This window comes from Nelumbo nucifera, chromosome 7 (assembly GCF_055504915.1).
Source record: "Nelumbo nucifera cultivar China Antique chromosome 7, China Antique-T2T, whole genome shotgun sequence".
Taxonomy (NCBI): Eukaryota; Viridiplantae; Streptophyta; class Magnoliopsida; order Proteales; family Nelumbonaceae; genus Nelumbo; species Nelumbo nucifera.
Window position 1 is genome coordinate 21,820,432 of NC_142655.1, and position 20,188 is coordinate 21,840,619.

Here is a 20,188-nt window from a genome sequence, read left to right on the forward strand (position 1 = left end):
ACCAACTATTAACCATCTGTTAAATATATTTGAAAAAGACACAAATGCCCCTTGAGTATCATCTAAATTTCATTATTAACTATCCAAACATTGAAAAAAAAATTAATAATCTTAAATCCTTGCCTCTTTTATTCAAGATGACCCAAATTTTGTTGAACAAAGAAGCAAGGATTTGGGGTTGTTAATTTTTTTATCAATGTTTGGATGGTTGATAAAGAAAATTAGTTGACACTCGAAAAGCATTTTGTGTATTTTTCAAATGCCACTTAACAACTAATTAACACCTAGTTAACGGTAGGTAATGTCGTATTGGATTGACATGTTTTGAAATTTTAAATACTAAATTGTCGTATTTTAAATTTCAATGACTATTCCAATTCTGATTAATTCTGATTATGAAAGATTCCAATTTCAATTCTGATGTACCTACTCTGAAAAGGGTCTCTCTTACGAAAAAAATATATTCCAACACCCTACAACATCATCGGACATTCTATATCATGCATGGGAAGTCTAACTTTAATGATGGATGTATGGTGTTGATCATGCTGATGGGTATCGAGACCAGATGTACTCCTCACACCTAGCGCCCCGCAAGCGCCTCACACGCACATCCTATCAGTATTTATTAGTTATTATTAGTTATTATTACAGGAGATGTTCTCGTGATGCACGGTGGATGTGCACGTGAGGCGCCCGCAGATTCCGCTTATCCAACTCCGAAAAAGAGGCACCAACAGGATAAACCGGTTACTCATGCCCATTATTAGGGAAAGGGGCCCACCACCTTGATGACGTGGATCAATTATCCCCTACAGTTGCGCTTGTCCCAAAATTAGAAAATTATCCGATTGCCCAAAGGCCTCTCTGACAGCAGACTACGATGCCACGTGGGATGGAGTAAACGGATAACGCAGAGACAAAAGCCTCGAGGCACCGAGTCCCTGACGGCAATTATTGCAGATTTGCAGCAAAAAAATCCATACTAACAGAAACAACCTACAAATAATCCTAATCTCTCTCTGTCTTTCTTTTTCGTTCCCACACGTTTCTACAACAGAGCTTCTCGACCTCACCTTCCGAGAAACGACTCAATTATTGTTTCTTTACGATTGATTTCTATTAGGGCTTTTATCCTCCCCCATCTCCTCTGCGGATTCGTGTGGGTTTTTAGTCGTTTGCCGCCTTCTTCTCGTTCTTATTTCATGAATTTCAGATCAGACTACCTCTTGGTTTCGTTCCTATTTGAGGTCTCTGTCTTCCGTTTTCCTCCGTTGTGGGCTGGTTAGTTGATTGCTTTTTCTAGTTGATTTCTCGGTGTTCCTCGGATTTTTGTTGTTATGTGGTATGTAAGGAATTTGGTGGGTATGTAAGGAATTGTAAGGATAGAAGAGGTTATGAGATTTAGACGTGAAACTGGTTTAAAGAAGATATGGAGCTTAAGGGGACCTTTGTCCCTCAATTTCGAGTCCCACTCCCTCGATTAACGCGGGTGCTTGTCAGAAGGACCAAACGGAGTCCGCTTATCTGCTTCGATAGAGCTTCGTCTTCATTCGGGTATGATTTTCTTTTTCCTTTTCTCTTTTCTTTTTAGTTAATTTCTTTTCCTTCTAATTCTGAACTATTTTTGCATAGCAGCTTAGACTAAGTATATTTGGCTGTTGATGTTGATTTATACTTATAATTTCGTGTTCTCAAGGATCAGCATAAACTGGTTGAAACACTACCATAATGCAGAGTACATAGACACAATGATGATTCACAAATAGAAATAGGTTTTTGTGTTACATTAAATTCAGGTAACCTTTTCCCGTTTGGATAGCTTAGAAATATCTCAACGCAAAATGGTTGACCACAGAAGACAGATGACCCTACCTTGGGGATATTCTAAGACAAAGTGTAGTTATCATGAAATAACATGTCTACCGCTCAACTAAATCTTATGTTCCTATCCATGCCTTTGTCCCTCTTTTTCCTCATCCTGGTTCACTATAGTAATCACTTTTTTTCTTTTTTTTTCCCTATAAAGATCTAAGTAGATTTTTTTTTTTTTTCGTCACAAGCCCCATTTCTCTGCACACTTTGTTTGTGTCATTGTTATATCTAAAAAAGCAGTTTTTCCTGTGTAATGTTTCTTAATTTTGTCAAAGATGCATTGCTACCATTGAGACTTTTATCTGTTAATGACATACGTGAAGCAGCTCTCCCTACTTCGATGATGAGGCTTGACTTACAATTACTCCTACCAATACCATTAGTTGTCCTTGCTCAAAAAGGACTCAAGGCTAGATGGGCAGGGATATTCTCATAATTATAAAAGATACTTATAACAAAGAATAGCTTTAGACAACTCTCAAAAGTTACTTAGATACCAATTTCCTCCTCCCTTTTCTCTCTTTCTCATGCATTAATACAATGCTGATACTTTTATCCGTCCAAAAATGGGCCGTACCTTATTCATGAGCTACACTTTGGCATTGTAAATTGAAAGATGCCAACCTTGTCTGAGAGGATACAATGACAATCTTTGACTGGAGAAATCATTAACAACTTTATTTCCTCTGATGAGCATCGTACAGAATTCTATAAAATGAATTAGCAGGTTACCTAATCAAGAGTTGTCCAGGGAGGTAACTATATATCATCTGTTTGCTCTCTCAGAGAAGGTTAGTTCAATTAGCATTGTATGTTCCAACCTAAGCCTGGCCAAACCTGATGTTAAAGCTAGGGTTAAGATTGGGGATTCAACAACTCGTGTTGGTCTAGGATTGACCTAAGCCCAACCTAATTCAGCCCAACTTGCCCCCCTAATCAACAATGATTTTACACGCATCAAGGTCACTCCTTGTCATTAATGATAGACCATGTTTACATTTACATTGATGCTCTATTTGGCATGGTTTTATATTGAAGCTCTTACTAACTCCCAAGACCCCAGATAGCTGGGATGAACATTGGGTAATCACCTTCATAAGGTTTCTTAATGCATCTAATGTGGTCATCATGGGATTTGGTATCCTGGAGACGTTCATATCTTGTTGGGCATCTAATTACTCTTTTCTTGAATTTGCACATGTAACATGTTAATCATTTCTTTTCATTTAGGAGGTGTTTGTCAGTGTCTTTGGTTATGTTTTAGACATTGGCAAACACCCTTTTAGTTAATACTGCAAGCCTTGCATATGCGGATATTTCGCCACATTTTTTAATGCTTTTTGGAACCCAAAGCTTTATATGGTAAGTTGGTAACTAAAGGGGTGTAAGGTATTACGAATTACACATTATACTGAAATGGTTTGTCTAGCAAGGATGTGCCATGTGTGCATGTTTTTTTTTTTTTTTTTTTTTTTCATTTCTAAGACAACATAGAGATCACTTTTACATGGAAATGTTTGTCAGTTTCAATGCAGTAACCCTAGAATTTTAATCAATCAGCACCCTAAAATGGCCAATTTTCATATTGATAGATATTCTACTTATTGTCCTATTTGGTTCTCTTTTGTGTGCTCCTTGCAGGGAGACATTTCCTTTGTCATACCGTAGATGGAAGCCTCTTGAAGTCCATTGCAATAACAGCTCCCAAAGTATCCAGCAGTCATCAGTTTCTAACAATGAAAGCTCAAGGCTGCCTGAACTCTCATTTGACCGTTTACAGCTGAGTGACCGGGAAATTTCTGGACTGCAAAAACGAGCCTTCAGTCGATTTATTTGTCGTGGAGCTGTATTGGATGAGGAATACTGGGTAGGTTCCTCTAGTTCTTATTTTTTATCTGTCAAATTATGTTTTCCATTCTTATCTATTTACCTAAGAGTGTTTTAGTCTGTTTCATGTTGTCTTGTATCATTTTGCATGACAGACAGCAGCTTGGCTGCGGGCTGAAGCGCATTGGGAATCTTTATCTTATATGAGGTCTGTTTCCTACATATAATTGGGATTTTCTAAGAAGCCACTATTTTTTGTGGGAAGGATGCTTTGTTGTAGTATTGTTTTTGGAACTTTCTTTTATTTTAGTTTCTGCAATTTCAAAGTAAATTATTAATGAAAGAAAATTAACTGCAGGCACGTGGACAACCACAAAAGGAAGTATGCTGAACAGGTGAGAATTACTGCATCAGTTACACAAGCTAGCTAAAATGATTGAAAATGTTTATGCGGATATGAGTTTGAATTTTTGTTTGGCTTCCAAACATTGGTATGCCAAGTAAATTCAAACATTTCCCTAAATTAATTGTCTAAAAAGTTTGTTAATCATTTTATACTATGAAGATTTTATAACTGGTATATAAAAAAAAAAATTTGAAACTTGCTTCCTATCTGAAATATTCTAGATCTTTGGATTTCGGTATGATTTAAGGGATTTTAACATTGGGAGGTGTATCGTGGTATTGTATACCTTTCTTTATATTGTTGCCTTTTCCTTTAATTTTGTCTTGAATATTTGAATAATTTTGCAGTATTTGCTTTAACCCGAAACAATTGGTCCTTTAAATCCACCACATGACAGCGAAAATTTGATGTCCATGCTGACCTTTGTAGCATCAGTTCTATAGATCTTAGGTTTATCTGGTTGGAGGGATTAGTTCTGGCAGTTAGTTTTTGTATTTTATTTTTTCCTTTTCTTTTTCTCTATTATAAAATAACCTAATAAAATCATTAATTGAGGTGTGGGCCTCATGTTCTTTTTCTTCTCAACCTTTTTTCTCCCTCCTTTGTTTTCATATTTCTGTCTTATTGTTAACCCTAGAGGAGAGCAGGTCCTCTCTCTCTTTCTCTCTCTCTCTCTCTCTCCCCCCCCCCTTCCCTCCTTCCCTCCCTCTTCTCCTCCTTCCATTCCTGTTAAATGTTTCTTTCTTTCTTTTTTCCTTTTTTTCTTTTTTTTTTTCTTTTCTATACATTCTTCCTCCTTTGTTGGACTTTCTTATAATGACCAATCTGAAATGAAGCCTTCAACCCGAAAGTTTTTTTTTTTTTTTTTACAATTTTGTAGCATACACATTTGGCATGTTCAAGCTCATATTGAAACATATTGAAAATGATGGCCAAGCTCATGTTCTTTTGTTGGGCTTATTGTTTTTGGCATATTAGATTTATTGTGAAGGGTGCTGAAGTGGCAGGTTGTGGTATTTTTGTGTTCATCATCTGCTGAACCATCTTCTTTGTGTCAGATGCTTACCCTGTTAATGCCTAGTGGGGGATGGTTAGAATGGTTCTTATTCATGAAATATGGTTCTTTAGTTTCTCATATTACCATTTTCTCCTAATTTTCTCTTCATTTTTTTGACAGTGTAGACTCTTAATAAGCCAATTTTACTCCCATTTAAAATTAAGATGAGTTGTTGCCTTTTAAACATTTCATGGTGAAGCAAGTAACACACGTTTCCACATAGCATGTGAATAAAAAAACATGTTGATCAATTATTTGAACATTATTATTTTTAATTAATTTTGAACTATGATTTGGGGGACACACCTGCTTGCATGAAGTGTGCCAACAGGGACATGGTTTTCAACATGTTCCAACATGAGCTTGGGCAGGTTAAATTTGTCTTCTATGAGAACTTCTAAAATAGTCTCGGGGATGGAGACCACGTTTCAGATGGGTCATTGTTCACAAAAAAGAAAATCTTACAATGGGAGAAAGAACCAGAGTAGAGAAAAAAAATGAGGCCCACACCTGACCCAAACATTTTATGAGGTTGAGCATAATAAAAACTTTGTTGTCCTCATATAGATAGTAAAATCCCTATTATATAATGGTAAAATGGAAGACCAGTATGAAGGCTCCTGCCAATGTGGGGGTCTGGGGAGGGACAGATGAACACAGCCTTGCCCCTGCACATACAGAGAGGCTGTTTTCCAAGATTTGAACCCTGGTCACCCAGGTGGCAATGGAGCAACCCAACCGTTGTGCCAAGGCCCATCCTCATTATATAATGGTAAAACATGTTCTTTTAACACTCCCCCTCAAGCAAAGTAGAGCTGTCAATGGGTTGGGTCTACTTGATAAAACCAAATTGACCAAATTGATTATGTTGATTCTGGTTCTGTGGTTTGTGTTCCGATTAATAATTGGGTCTGGACTAGTTCTTGCTGTTCATAACTGATTAAGGTCTGAACCATTTATATAGTAATAATGTATAAAAGTGTCCTGGTTTATCAACACTTGTTTTATCAACATATAAACAGTTTACTGTTTACTGTCATTTTTATTAAGGAGTAGAAATCTACTGAATTCAAAAATATGAACAGAAAAAGTAGTTTCTTGAAGAGAGAAGGAAGAGAGAAGGAGAAGAAGAGATCTTGAAAAGAAAATAGAGCAATAATCTGGCCGCCCCCTTCACTTATTATTTATACTAAAAATATAAGAGCAGTACAAAGACAACTATGCCCTTATAGGGTGGCATAACATAAAACAACATATATAAGACTCAAAAGCATAATAAAATTTGGATTCACATAACTATTGTGGTCCCCATCTCCTATTTAACAACTAACATAAAACATCTACTCATAAAACAACACAAAACCGATTAATCTTCAACACTCCCCCTCAAGTTGGGAGTAAATGTCACATATTCCTAACTTGCATAGATCATGTTCAAGCTTGTTCTTTGCCACCCCTTTAGTGAGAACATCAGCCAACTGCAACTTTGAAGAGACATAAGGCAAGCAGACTTCTCCAGTTGTTATCCTTTCTCTTATGAAGTGTCTATCGATTTCAATGTGTTTTCTCCTATCATGCTGAATTGGATTGTGGGCAATATTGATTGCAGCCTGATTGTCATAGTACAATATCATAAGTTCCTTTGCTTTCACCCCAATCTCACTCAAAAGAGATCTAACCCAAAGAAGTTCTGAGACACCATGGGCCATGGATCTATACTCAGCCTCTGCACTTGACCTTTCCACCTACAAAGGTACACACTCCTGATGTAGACCTCCTGTTATCTCAGCACCCTGCCCAGTCTACACCTTATAGGATTCTAGCTTCAGATTTTTATGATTTGAGAAAAGAATGCCTCTGCCAGGGTGCTTTTTCAGATATGCAAGTATTCTCTTAATAGCTTCCTAGTGCTGAACCCGAGGTGCATGCATGTACTGACTCACAACACTAACAACATAGGAAATATCTAGTCGTGTCATACACAAATATAGTAGTCGGCCCACCATTCTTTGATATTTCCCCACATCTTTTACCAGCTCATCCACAACATTAATTCTATGATTTGGATCAATAGGAGTGTCTGCTGGTTTGGTCCCCAGCTTCCCAGTCTTCCACAGTAGGTCAAGTACATACTTTCTCCGAGAGATGAAGATCCCATGCTTGGATCTTGCAACTTCAATCCCCAGGAAGTATTTGAGCTCACCAAGATCTTTGATCTCAAATTCTTGCTACAATGATTTTTTGAGATCATCAATCTCCTCTAGATCATTTTCTGTAACCACTATATCATCCACATGCACAATCAGAATTGTCACCAGAGCATCTCTCCTCTTTACAAAGAGGGTGTGATTAGACTGGGTTTGAGTGTACCAAAACGGATAAGTGCCCCTCTAAACCTGTCAAACCAAGCCCTAGGTGACTGTTTCAGGTCATATATTGATTTTTTGAGTTTGCACACCTTTCCTTTACCAACATTTTCATAAAAACCTGTTTGAATGTCCTTATATACCTCCTCTTGTAAATCACCATTGAGGAAAGCATTTTTAACATCAAGCTGAAACAAGGGCCATGAATAGGTGGCTGCCAGAGATAAAAGAATACGAACTGAACTCATCTTAGCTACCGATGCAAAGGTTTCCAGATAATCAACACCATAGGTCTGAGTATACCCTTTTACTACCAACCTTGCCTTGTACCTCTCTATCTTGCCATCGGCCCTGTACTTTACAGTGAATACCCATCTACATCCGATTGTCTCCTTGTTTGGAGGGAGATCAACTATTTCCCAAGCTTGGTTTTTAACCAAGGCTTCCATCTCTTCTTGCATGGCTGTTTTTCACTCAGGTTTGGAAAGAGCCTCAGTAACATTCTTGGGCATAGACACAGAATCCAGGGAAGAAATGCAATGGACTGTGCACTTTCTCTTCCCTTTGCAAAGTGCAATGGGAAGATCAAGGTCAGTGGGACATGTAAGACAGAAGATAAAGTAATATCATTGGTCACTCTAATTGTCCCCTTCCCAGCAATGGGAATATGTGAACGGTTTGCTGTAGAGACTCTGTCTCTACCAGAGCACAACTGATAGGAATTGAAAAGGGTAGGGACATTAGTCATGTGCTCAAATGCTCTTGAGTCTATAATCCAGGGAGGTTCCTCCTTACCTGAAGTGGATGCAAGATTTGCAGTTGCATATGAACTACCTGTATGTGCAAAAGAAGTGGTGTAGTTGGCTCTTGCACTCTGTTGTCCATTTGGAAGGCTAGAGCTAGTTGTATCTTTCTTACTCATAAGCTATCCAAACCTCTCCAGTTCTGTTCTCACTGTTGCTACTACAATGGATTCCCAATCAGTTTGAGAATGAGGGGCCGAAGAGTCTCCTGTAGTGACCACATTTGTATTTCCCTTTTTGTTCCTTATCCGGGCAGGCATAAGATTTGGAGCAGCTTCCAATAAGTATCCCTGGTATGCATAGGCTTCTTACAGTAATCACACGCCAAGTCCTTATCTTCCCTTCTAGCCTCACTACTCCCCCTGTCTCCATTCGACTTAGGTTTGGTTGTACTAACCATAGCCGACTGGTCAATCCCAGGCTATCTCAGCAAAGGCATAGGCTTGAGAGAGTGCCACACTCTCCCTAGAAGGAATATGCTGCCTAGCAATGTCAAATTCAAGGTTTAACCCTGCCAAGAACTCAAAAACCTTATTTTTCTCTACCAGTTTTTGATAGGTTGCTGCATCATTTACACTTTCCCATACCACAGATTCTAAGTGATCTATTTCTTGCTAAAGGGTTTTTAGCATGGAGAAATATATGGCAAGGGGTTTTCTCCCTGTTTTATACTTATCACCTTATTCCTTAATTAATAGGCTCTGGCTACATTTTTTTTCTAAGAGTAGGTTCCAATCACTCCATCCCAAATCTCCTTAGTAGTATTAGCCCATAGGAAAATTTTTCCAATATGAGGTAACATAGAATTACACAGCCAGGACATTACCATGTAATTCTCCTGCACCCATCGGGAAGAATCTGTATCAGGTTTCTTTTCCTCCCCAGTGATGCATCCTAATTTTCCACGGGCACCAATAGCCATCTTGGCTGATTGTGCCCACTTTAAATAATTTGTACCATCAAGTTTTACTGTAGTAATGATTCCAAACCCAAAAATATCACTACTACCTCCAACACCTAGTCCCATGGTATCGATGGATTTCACCTTAGTATTCCAACTCTCCATCTTACTTCAAACAGTTCAACAGTAAGAAAAAAAAAAAAAGATTGGAGATCTTCTAAAAGCAATTCAATATCACACACAGAAACCAACCATTCTGGAAGAAGGAAACCCTATCCAGAGAGAAATCTCTCTCCTCCCCACGCCTCTCAACATAGAGAAGAGTGAATCAGTCACTCCAGGAGGCTTAGAAAATTGCAGAAACTTAACCGCCCTCTTTAGAATAACAAAAGAAAACTAACAATACCTAGGCGCCCAAGATCAGATAAAAAACAAAGAGTCCAACTTTTCTGGGACTCTTCCCCGTACTCCAGTTCTTCCTAATTTTGATGCCGAACAGTAGATCACCTTCTTGATGACTAGATCCCACCAAAACATCCAAGAATCGGGCAATCTATAGCAGTTTGATCAACCCTTTGTTACTTCATGTAGTCGGCCGATCTAGGGCTGCATGAGAGTGCTTCAAGAGCCCTAGCCGAGGCTTTGATACCAAGTAGAAATCTGCTGAATTCAAAAATATGAACAAAAAAAGTAGTTTCTTGAAGAGAGAAGGAGAAGAAGAGAAGAAGAGATCTTGAAAAGAAAAGAGAGCAATAATCTGGCCACCCCCTTCACTTATTATTTATACTAAAAATATAAGAGCAGTACAAAGACAACTATGCCCTTATAGGGCGGCATAACATAAAACAGCATATATAAGACTCAAAAACATAATAAAAATTGGACTCACATAACTACTGTGGTCCCCACCTCCTAAAACAACACAAAACTGATTAATCTTCAAAATAAGGTTATGTTATCAAAAATGAATTTCCAAGTTATTATCATAGGTAATTATAGATGTAAAGTGTAATCAGGTCTAATTGGGTCAGACCTGATTAATGATTGGTTCAGTTCTGGGTCTATTTTATATAACAGATAAATAACTAGGTCGGGACTTGTCCACCCTGTTATAAACTAAATCCAACTCATTGACAGCTCTAAAGTGAAGGTGTCAATTGGTTCCATTTGTAAGGTCTCTAACTTGTTTTGGCAGATACTTGGGATAAAAAAGTCCCACCTTCACCAGGACTGGAGGTGGAATTAGTGGGTTTGGGGAATGGGCTACCTCCTGTTGTGTAGTGCCATGTTCAAAAAAAAAAAAGGCATTCCCATATATATCATCGTCAAGCAGACATAATAATTTTCTTCAGTATATTTGCCACTTTCTCAAATCGTCAAATAGGGTCGCAAATTTCCTTCAAGACCACTTTTTTCGTGGGTGAAATGTCTATGCACCTCTATGTGCTTTGTTTGGTCATGTTGAACAGGATTTTTTTTTTTTTTTGATAATTAGCAAATGCTTTATTAATTATAACTAGGAAGAATATACAAACTTCACATGCATCTTGTAGAGATAAGTGCATAGACACTACCATCTCTCCCCAAAAACTTCATTTTACAATGATCCCATAAAAGCTGATCTTTATTAACCCTTGTTTAGCTAATGCATTGGCCATGCTATTATCTGACCTTAGTACCCATTAGATTTTCACTTAAATATTTCACTTGATGACCTAGATTTTTGAATCTGAACCATGGGGTTTTTTTCTGTAAAAGTATCTTTCATTTCATTTGGCATTTTTGGCTAATTTGGTGTTCTTTGTGGTTCTCTCTCTCTCAGGAATTCTATGCTTTGAAACGCCGTTGTACTGGGCGGGATGGAAACTCACTGAAGTGTGTGTGCATTGTCACAGTATGTTATGCTTACTTTTGATTGCTTAACATAAGATGAAATTTTAACTTATTTCCTTCACTTTCTTCCTTGGAAGAGTTATGTAATAATGTCTTACCAATTCCTCAATTACTGCATGTTTCTTAAACTTGACCCTCCTACAACTACATTGTCAGTTTTGTAATCTAGCTTGGTTTGCATAAGGTGAATTAAGCGGTGTTACTTGGAAGGGACTGTGAGAACTGGAATTGGATTAATGCCCAGAAGTGTAATCTTGATAGTAAGTTTGACGAGAACATGGTTGAGGCCTTCCATCCCCAAAAAAGATAAATGTGGTGAAAAAATTTAATTCCATGATGATTGGGTAGAAACTTTGAAGGCACCAACTCTTTTATGAAATAGAGTTGGCTAGATCTTTGTTAGGAAGTCCTCCGATATTTTCCATTCTTGGAAATAGGATTTAGTAGGAAAACTTGTAATCTTGTATGGCCAAGGAAATCATAAGAAGGTGAAGTGCCCAAGCAACCTTTGGATTTGAGTCAAGTCCATTGAATACATTTGAGAAGCTTATGAGCTATTATTTTTGGGAAATTAGAAGTTTAGAACTCCATAAATACCAGCTGAAGATGAATACCTAGCTACATTACTTATTTGCTATCTATACCACAATAACATTTTAAATACAACAACTACTAATCTGGTTTGTGCAGCAACACTGACAAGGGCATGGCATGTACTACGCTACTGTTGCAAAGAGGATTCCCTTACTAAACAAAGTGTCATTCAATTGTGTAAAGACAAATTTAAGGCTGATACATTACAAGGTTTTGTCCATCTGCTTGAACTTTCCTTCCCCATTGTAGTGGAAAAAGAAAAAGACAAGAATGGAAATAAATCCCCTCCTTGCAAGCACATAAGCAGAGAAAACTATATATATATATATATCATTTTATTCTGTGCAGCATCTACAATCTCAAAGTGTGTGTGTCGTGGGGGGACAGGGTAAGAATAACCACATGCAAAATGGCAAGGAATAAGATTTTACAGGAAACTTCAAGTGTTGAAAGCAAAAATCATGGAATGGAACAAAGTTCGCTTTGGAAGATTGGAGGAGAAGAAGGAAAGAGTGATCAATCAAATTGAAGAAATTGATAAAAAAGAAGAATGTGAACCTTTATCTGAGGAGGAGAGAAGGGAAAGATTGAGATTGAAAAAAGAACTGAAAGAAATCTTATTGATGGAAGAAATAAGTTAGAGGCAAAAGTCTAGGGTTAAGTGGATTAGGGAGGGGGATGGGAACACAAAAGTTTTTCATGCGGTTGCTAATGGGAGAAGAAGAAAGAAATTTGTTTCAATGCTAGAATTGGAGAATGAGGTGGTTACCCAATAGGACATAGCAAAAGCTTTTGTGGATCACTTTCAATAAATTTATAGAAGGCCTTTAGATGGAAGATGGAATCTTGAGGGTTTAGATTGGTTTGAGGTACACAGTGGTTATTGGGAGATGCTGGATAGAAGGTTTGATTTGGAAGAGGTTAAGGAAATTGTTTTCTCAATGGTAGATTAAATGCTCTAGGAGACTAGGACCGGATGGATTCACTATGCCATTTTATCAAGATTGTTGGGATGTTCTCAAGGATGTTTTGTTCAAAGTTTTCAAGGAGTTTCATGATCATGGGAAAATTAATCCAGGTGTCAATGCAACTTTATTAGTCTTCATCCTCAAGAAGGCAAAGGCTTGCCATCCCAAAGATTTTATGCCTATTAGTTTAGTAACCAGCATTTACAAAATCATTGAAATGTCCTGTCCTTGAGAATTAAGAAGGTTCTCTCTATTATCTTCTAGTTCCAAGAGGCCTTTGTTCATGAAAGGCAAATTATTGATCAAATCCTTGTACCAAATGAATGTGTGGAAGATCAAAGAAGAATGGAGAGAAAAGGTATTGTGATTAAGTTGGATTTGGAGAAAGTTAATGATCTTGTAGATTCGAGTTTTTGATTGAAGTTATAAGGAAAAGCGTCTTTGGGGAGAGAGGGTGCAAATGGGTCAGAGGTTGCTTACAAACTTGCCATTATTTAGTGATTGTGAATGCAATTGTTAATGATTTCTTTGAGGCCAAGAGGAGCTTGAGGCAAGGTGGTCCATTATCCCCTTTTTTGTTTACTCTTGTGGTAGATGTGTTGAGCAGGCTTATCTTAAGAGTAGAAAGGTTGCAATTTTCAAGGGGTGGAGTATGGGTAGAGATAGAATCATAGTGGGCCATTTATAGTTTGCAGATGATATCATTATCTTTTATAATGGGGAAAACAAACAATGGTTTGAGAATTTAAGGTTGGTGGTGAAGTTATTTGAAAAGATTTCTATTGAAAGTTAATTAGGGGAAAAGCTTGGTTGCAGGACTTAATATATAGAAGGAAGAGCTGAGGGTGTGGGTGGCAGCATTAGGGTGTGTAGTGATTGGCTGTTGAAATATTTAGGGCTTCCCTTAGGTGCCAACCCTAATCCTTTAGTTTTTTGAGTCTTGTTTTGGAGAAAGTAGAAAACAGATTGGCAGCTTGGAAAAGAAATTACGTCTCTATTTTTAGGATGCCACAAGTGATAGAAGAATTGAGAAGGTGATGGGGGATTTCTTTTGGGAACCTAGGGATGGAAAGAAAGACCATTTGATTAGGTGGGAGATAGTGTGTAGGAGGAAAGGGTTGGGAATTGGCAATTGATAAGAAAAAATCGGCTCTTCTTTGGAAACGGCTTTGGAGGTTTCTGGTGGAAAATGAAAAGCTTTGGACTGAAGTTGTGATGAGTATTCAGTTATTCACAGGTCTCAGAGAATGGATGGGATGCTGGTATTCTGTGTAGAGCTGCCCTTTCTTCTCCTTGGAAGGCCATCCATAGATTTCTCCCTTTGTTTCTTTCTTATGTCAGATTTGACCTTTCCTTTTTCTCAATCAGCAAAGAAAGAAATTCATTTATTAATTAGAACAGAAATTTAGTACAATTTCTGGAAACAACCTCTTTGTATGTGCAGGAGTAATACATCTATCACTCCCCAGACCCTGCATTGGTGGGAACCTCATGCACTGGGCTGCCCTTCTTTGGTTGGAAAAATCCACCAGCCTTGGATACACCAGATTACAATTTTGCCTAGAATAAAGTGGCTCTATCAACTCTCTGTTTTGCTAATACATCTGCCATCCTGTTTGCAGGTCTTACCCAGTTGAACGAAGAATTAAATCTCTTTGCTAGGAGGTTAATTTCCCTGAAAACATGTCTATAGATCTGAGGTGCCGAATTGACTTGCTTGGTCCAAGAGATGACTAATTGCAGGTCCCCCTCAACTTCCAAATCTCTAACACCCAGCTGTTCTGCCAGTCTCAAGCCTTGGAACAGAGCCATTATTTCAGCGTTAACTAAATTTCCAATGCCAATTGGTCCTGAATACAAGGCCACCACTACTCCTTTGTGGTTTCTAAAGACTCCTCCTATACCTACCCTTCCTGGATTGCCCGTAGAGCTGCCATCAAAGTTAAGCTTTAGCCTATTTACAGCTGGAGGCAATGTTTTAAAAATCGAGCCGGAGGCCGAACCGTTTTTGCCTCCGGGTTGCGGGTCACCGGTTCAACCAGCCGGGTCAAACGGTTCAGATTGTGCCATGTTAGTGCATATATGTATTAAGTACACACACACACACACACACACACACACACATATATATATATATATATACATATACATATATATGTATAAATATGTTTCAGATATGTTATATGTATTATTCTATATTTAATTTATGTTTTTTAATTCAGTTTTTTATTTTTTTATTTATAAAAAATATTAAGAATTGTAATTTGAGGCCAAAAAAGGGGTTTTTTTTTTCGCGAAAATAGCGGGGCAAGGTGTCTATGGCCCCTTGGGACACAGATCTTGAAAAGTTACCCAAAAAAAATCACTCCAACCGTACATCAGAGTGCAAAGTTATGGCCTCCGAAATTTTTGCATGCATAGAGTGTGCAACCCGCGACCCGGTCACTGGGTCAAACAGGTCAACAGTTGAACCAGATGGGTCAAATGGTTCTTGACCAAGTCAACGGTTTTGACCGTCTGATGGGTCTTGACTGAATCGGACCCAGAATCCTGGCTGGGTGACGGTTTGAATGGTTCGACCGGCTGGGTCAATGAGGGGTTGAAAACATTGGCTGGAGGTTCCCAATCCATTCTCAAACTGTCTATTCGTTTCTGCCACTTTATCCAATGTTCTTATTATGTCCTTGGTTGAAATTATGGCTGAGGTTCCCAATCCAATCACTATTACTAATATGGGGTTACAGGGTGATCTGTCATTTTGTACTTGTGTAGAGGTATATAATTTTTTGAAATTATGGCTGAAGTTATTCTTGCTTATTTGATGTTTATACTCCAATTTTTTTTCCTCCCATTTTTGCCATCTTCTTCCTTTTATCCTTTGTTCTCTTTTCTAGAAGAAAACAAGAATTAGAGGCTAAAGTTATTCTTCAAACTCTTTTGTCTGGTGGGCTGTTAGTAAGCAAATGGCAAACCTGACTGGAATGATTATCATAAAACCGGCCAATTCTATGATTAGTTCAGGTTGCCAGAGTCAAGAATTGACAACCTATATTTGATTAGGGATATCAGGTTGCAATCTGGAAATAGTCAAATAAGTATTTTTGTTGATCACTATGTACAATCGAGACCACAGCTTCAGTATATTATCTGCTAATCTTTGTTGCGCTTTAGATACACCATAAGTTTGAGTTTTTACTAACTGCTTTTCTGCTTTTCAGGTTAAAAAGGAAGATAAAAATGTAAGACGCACTGTCTTGAGTAGTGTTGTGGGAACTCTGGATGTAAGCATACGGCAATTCTTTCGAGGAGAAACGTTTCCAGGGGTACATGCTTGAAACCACTTTTATTCAATATCTGTTGTTGATGACCTGTATGTTTGAGGGTGACATGATAGACTGAGATATGAGCCTCTAACAATGACATATTTACTTTCTTCCCTAACAATTTAGTGAAAATAGGAGAAATGTTATTATTGGATTGAAATTTTTTCTACTTTTCAATGTTGACCCTTATTTTTTTGTTAAGTTATAAACTTTTGTGATTATATATTGAGATCTTCCATGGCATACCATGGCTTATCTTCAGGAACTCAAAAGATCTATGCCGTTCCTTGCAAGTCATGAGGCCTATGATGCAAATAAATATGCTTACATTGCAAATGTTTGCGTGTCAAAATTTGCTCGGAGACAGGGGATTGCATCTAATATGCTTTACTTAGCTATTGATGTTGCAACTGTTGCAGGTAGCTTTTGTTCCCAGTCTGCAATCATCCTCATATGTGATATACTTAATGAATTTGTTAAGCCAATCTCACAACTTACCCCTTTCGTGGTCAACAGGCATGAAGCAACTATTTGTTCATGTAAATGCTGATAATAAACCTGCCCAAGAACTGTACAAAAAGACTGGTTTCGAGGTTTGATTCCAGTACTATTGTTTTGTTCCAAGACATAGTGTTAATATGTTCAACCTTGAAGCAGAACCAATCTTCTGTTGCATTTCTCTTTTGTCAATTTTATATGTAATACAAGAACCATTAGGAATGCTTTTATATGCCTGCTCGTATCATGTTTTTCTAATTGTACTTCTGTTGTTAAACACTGTTGAGAGTTATTGGGCTGTAGGGATATTGTGAGCCTTCGTTCTTTGACTTATTTTTATTTGTTATTGTTGGTTATTTGGATGATTATGTTATGGACCCTACTTGGGCCATTTTTATTTTCTTTTATTGCTGCTTCCTACTAGGGGCAGATTAGTCATTGTACATTAATAATAGTAATAATAATCAATTTGATTATATGGAGTAGGGAGTGCTAGACAGCCCACAGTTGATTCCTTCTCCCAACTTATTCTCCTCTTTCTTCTTGTTCTCCTCTGTCCTGAACTCTCTCTTCTTGTTTTTAGTAAATCAATTTCTGCTTATTTGAAAGAATAACTGTGGGTCTGGATCACATCTTGGTGTCCAAGCCAGTTCTCTTTTCTCTTCTTTCTAGAGACTACTCTACTAGAATCAGCAGGGTGTATGGTATTAAGTGGCTGATCACCATTTTTTGATGTTGCCTGGTTGGTAGAAGTGCTTGGAAAGTTTTTGGCTGCAGTCTGGAGGCTAAGAAGTTGTCCCTGAAGCCTTTGTCCAAAACCATATCCAACTAGAGAAACTTGACCTGATTCGAATTTAACACGAAAAAGGCAGTTTAGGGCTGGCTTTCACAGTTTTTTTTTTTTTGAATTGTTTTGAACCCATTTAGAGATCAACAGCAACTGGGAAGCCTTCAGTAAAGTCTGGTGGTAGTGGCTGCATCTTCTCTCTTTCTCCCCTGGGATTGGTGAAGCCCTAGTTTCTTGTTTATACTTAGACTGCTGGTTGATTCGAATTTAACACGAAAAAGGCAGTTTAGGGCTGGCTTTCACAGTTTTTTTTTTTTTTTTGAATTGTTTTGAACCCATTTAGAGATCAACAGCAACTGGGAAGCCTTCAATAAAGTCTGGTGGTAGTGGCTGCATCTTCTCTCTTTCTCCCCTGGGATTGGTGAAGCCCTAGTTTCTTGTTTATACTTAGACTGCTGGTCAAGCAGCTTGAGGTTATTGTACCATATCTTTTGTTTACAATGATATTTTGTTGATTTATTGGATTAATGGAGCAATTTGGAATTGATTTCAAGCAGAGATTGGAGTTTGGGAAAAAAGGAGAGATACCTCATTGTCTTATGTGATGAGCAAATATCACTTGGGATATTTCTATAAAACAGTTAAGGCCAGCAATGTTGTATTGAATATTTATGTACTAAGATTAGTCTAGAACAACCAATCCCTTTGTATGCCATTCAACTTGGGCCTATATCCAATGCTTTTTTTTTTTCAGTAAAAAAAAAGAATTCAATGTTTTTCTTAATTGTTGTCTTTCTCCCTCTTTAGCCAAAGAGGCAATTAAAGACTGATCTTAGGATCCAACTAAAACTTGCATTTATGACTTCATGTTATGTGCCAATAATCTTACTTCTGTTATTTGATGATGACATTTCCATGAACCATAATCTTGTTCCTCATCAAATTGATAGTTACTTGTGCATTTTTTGTCCACCTCTATGTTCATGTATCTCAAGGAATTCAATTTCAATTATTGTAATAGAGAGAGCAGCTCTGCTTGAACAGATTTTCCTTTCGTTAAAGGTCCTGAATATGTTATCAATGTGTTGCCATTGATAATTTCTAAAGTCTCCACCAATGTCTGAACTTCTAGGATTGTCTAGACCATAGCCATCAGCATTCAGTTTGATGTAATTAACAACGGGGAATACAATTCTGATTTTGGTTGCTCATGAACATGATGAAGATACAACTGTTTGCTAGTGCCTTGTGCTGTATTGAATATCTTGACAATATCCATTGTCTTGACAAAATAAGCTACTTAATGTGATCAGCTCAACCATAGCCTTCTTGATTTCCTTTAGTTTTTAAAAATCCTTGAATTTCTTTCTGCACACACAGACCACAGAATGACCACTCTAGCATATCTGCACAGAATCTTCTCCCTCTATCTAATAGAAGAAAAAGAGAAATGAATAAGCTATTAATATCTTCTAGTGCTGACCACTTGAAAGCAAAAAGGGGAAAGAAGTGCTTCCAAATACCATTTACAGAAGGGTAGGACACTAGTAAATTCGGAGCTTTTCTCAGTAATAAAGTAAATTCAAAGCTAGCATCACACAAGAAGCATTTCTGTGGAAGGCACCAGAGAAGCATTCTATTTTGTGAGACCTCTTAAGTATTGACTTTCAAGTGGATCACCTCCCAACAAAATGCTCTTGGGAGGGGTTGGACAAAACCAAATTGCTTTTACTGGAAACACAATAGGTAAATGGGGAGAGACAAAAAGGATTTCAAAGGAGGACGTGCAAGAAAAGAGATTGTGAGGTTCAGAAGTAGTCAAGGCTTATTACATTTTAGTTTCCCCTTCCTGATCTCATTCTTCTGTCATTTTGATGTTTCAATGGTACCTAAAGTACAGAGAGACCTAATAAGTACTTCCAATTTCAGATTGCCTATAGCTTTCGAAGGTCCTAGTGATTATAGCCTATAGCTTCTAAAGTATCCCCACAAAAATAGGGGCTTCAAAAAATTGCGTACTGGTTAGAGATGGGCTATAGTCCAAACATTATCCTGATTGGCATATCACAACTGGTTTTCTGATGGGAGTTTCACCTTTTCTTGTCATATAGCAATTTAGGGTTTTTAATATGGTACTGGTGTGGTTGCTGGTCAATGGGTCATCTAGGATGTATCCTGCTGGCCTGGCCAGACTACATTTGTTTGTTTTCATGGATTACTTTAAATTCAAATGTTGACTGTTCTTGTTTATTTAGGTTTTGTTTCCTAATAGATTCTTTTTTTTTTATTGACTGCAGATGGTAGAAGCTGCATCATGTCATTTGTCAAAAGATCAGAGACTTCTCATGTGTATGGAATTGTAGTTAGCTACTCGCAGATTCATCCCAATACTCGGGTTATATTTGTGAATATGTGTTGCTAAATGTAATTTTTGTACTTTTGTACCCAAATAGTCTTATGTTGTCTCAAGCAATATTTCTCTATCTTCTTTTTGTTACTTTGTGTTTGTGTAAACCAATATCTTGTTGGTTTCCTCTTATATGTTTGGACGAGAGTTCTTGAACTGTAAAAGAAGAGATTCCAAAAGATTGTAAACTAACATTGACATCTACTTAATTGATATCAGCTTGAAAAGCAGACTAGCAGAGTTTTATTTAATGAACTTAATTTTTTAATAAATATTTAATGAACTTATTTGACTTGCAACTGACCAAGGATTTAAATATCGATATGCTCCTTATTGGTATCGGCCTATGGCGGTATTTGAGTCGTATGTACTGCAGCGGTACAGATGCATATCAGCCAATATGCATTGGTACAGGCTGATACGCATCTATATGCTGTGTTTCTCCATAAAAAAACTACATGTTTGATGATTCAAACTCAGGTC

General features: G+C 37.6%; 1 protein-coding gene across 1 annotated transcript; it reads left to right on the plus strand.

Annotated features, from left to right (window-relative positions):
- Positions 1-984: 984 nt before the first annotated feature.
- Positions 985-19,935, plus strand: LOC104593585 (GCN5-related N-acetyltransferase 6, chloroplastic-like). The gene is made up of 9 exons (XM_010253492.3): positions 985-1,557; positions 3,517-3,742; positions 3,858-3,910; positions 4,061-4,097; positions 11,058-11,129; positions 15,909-16,013; positions 16,276-16,432; positions 16,530-16,606; positions 19,596-19,935. Exons 1-9 carry the CDS (start codon positions 1,433-1,435, stop codon positions 19,659-19,661), a joined length of 918 nt encoding a protein of 305 aa, XP_010251794.1. The 5' UTR covers positions 985-1,432; the 3' UTR covers positions 19,662-19,935.
- The last annotated feature ends 253 nt before the right edge of the window (positions 19,936-20,188 follow it).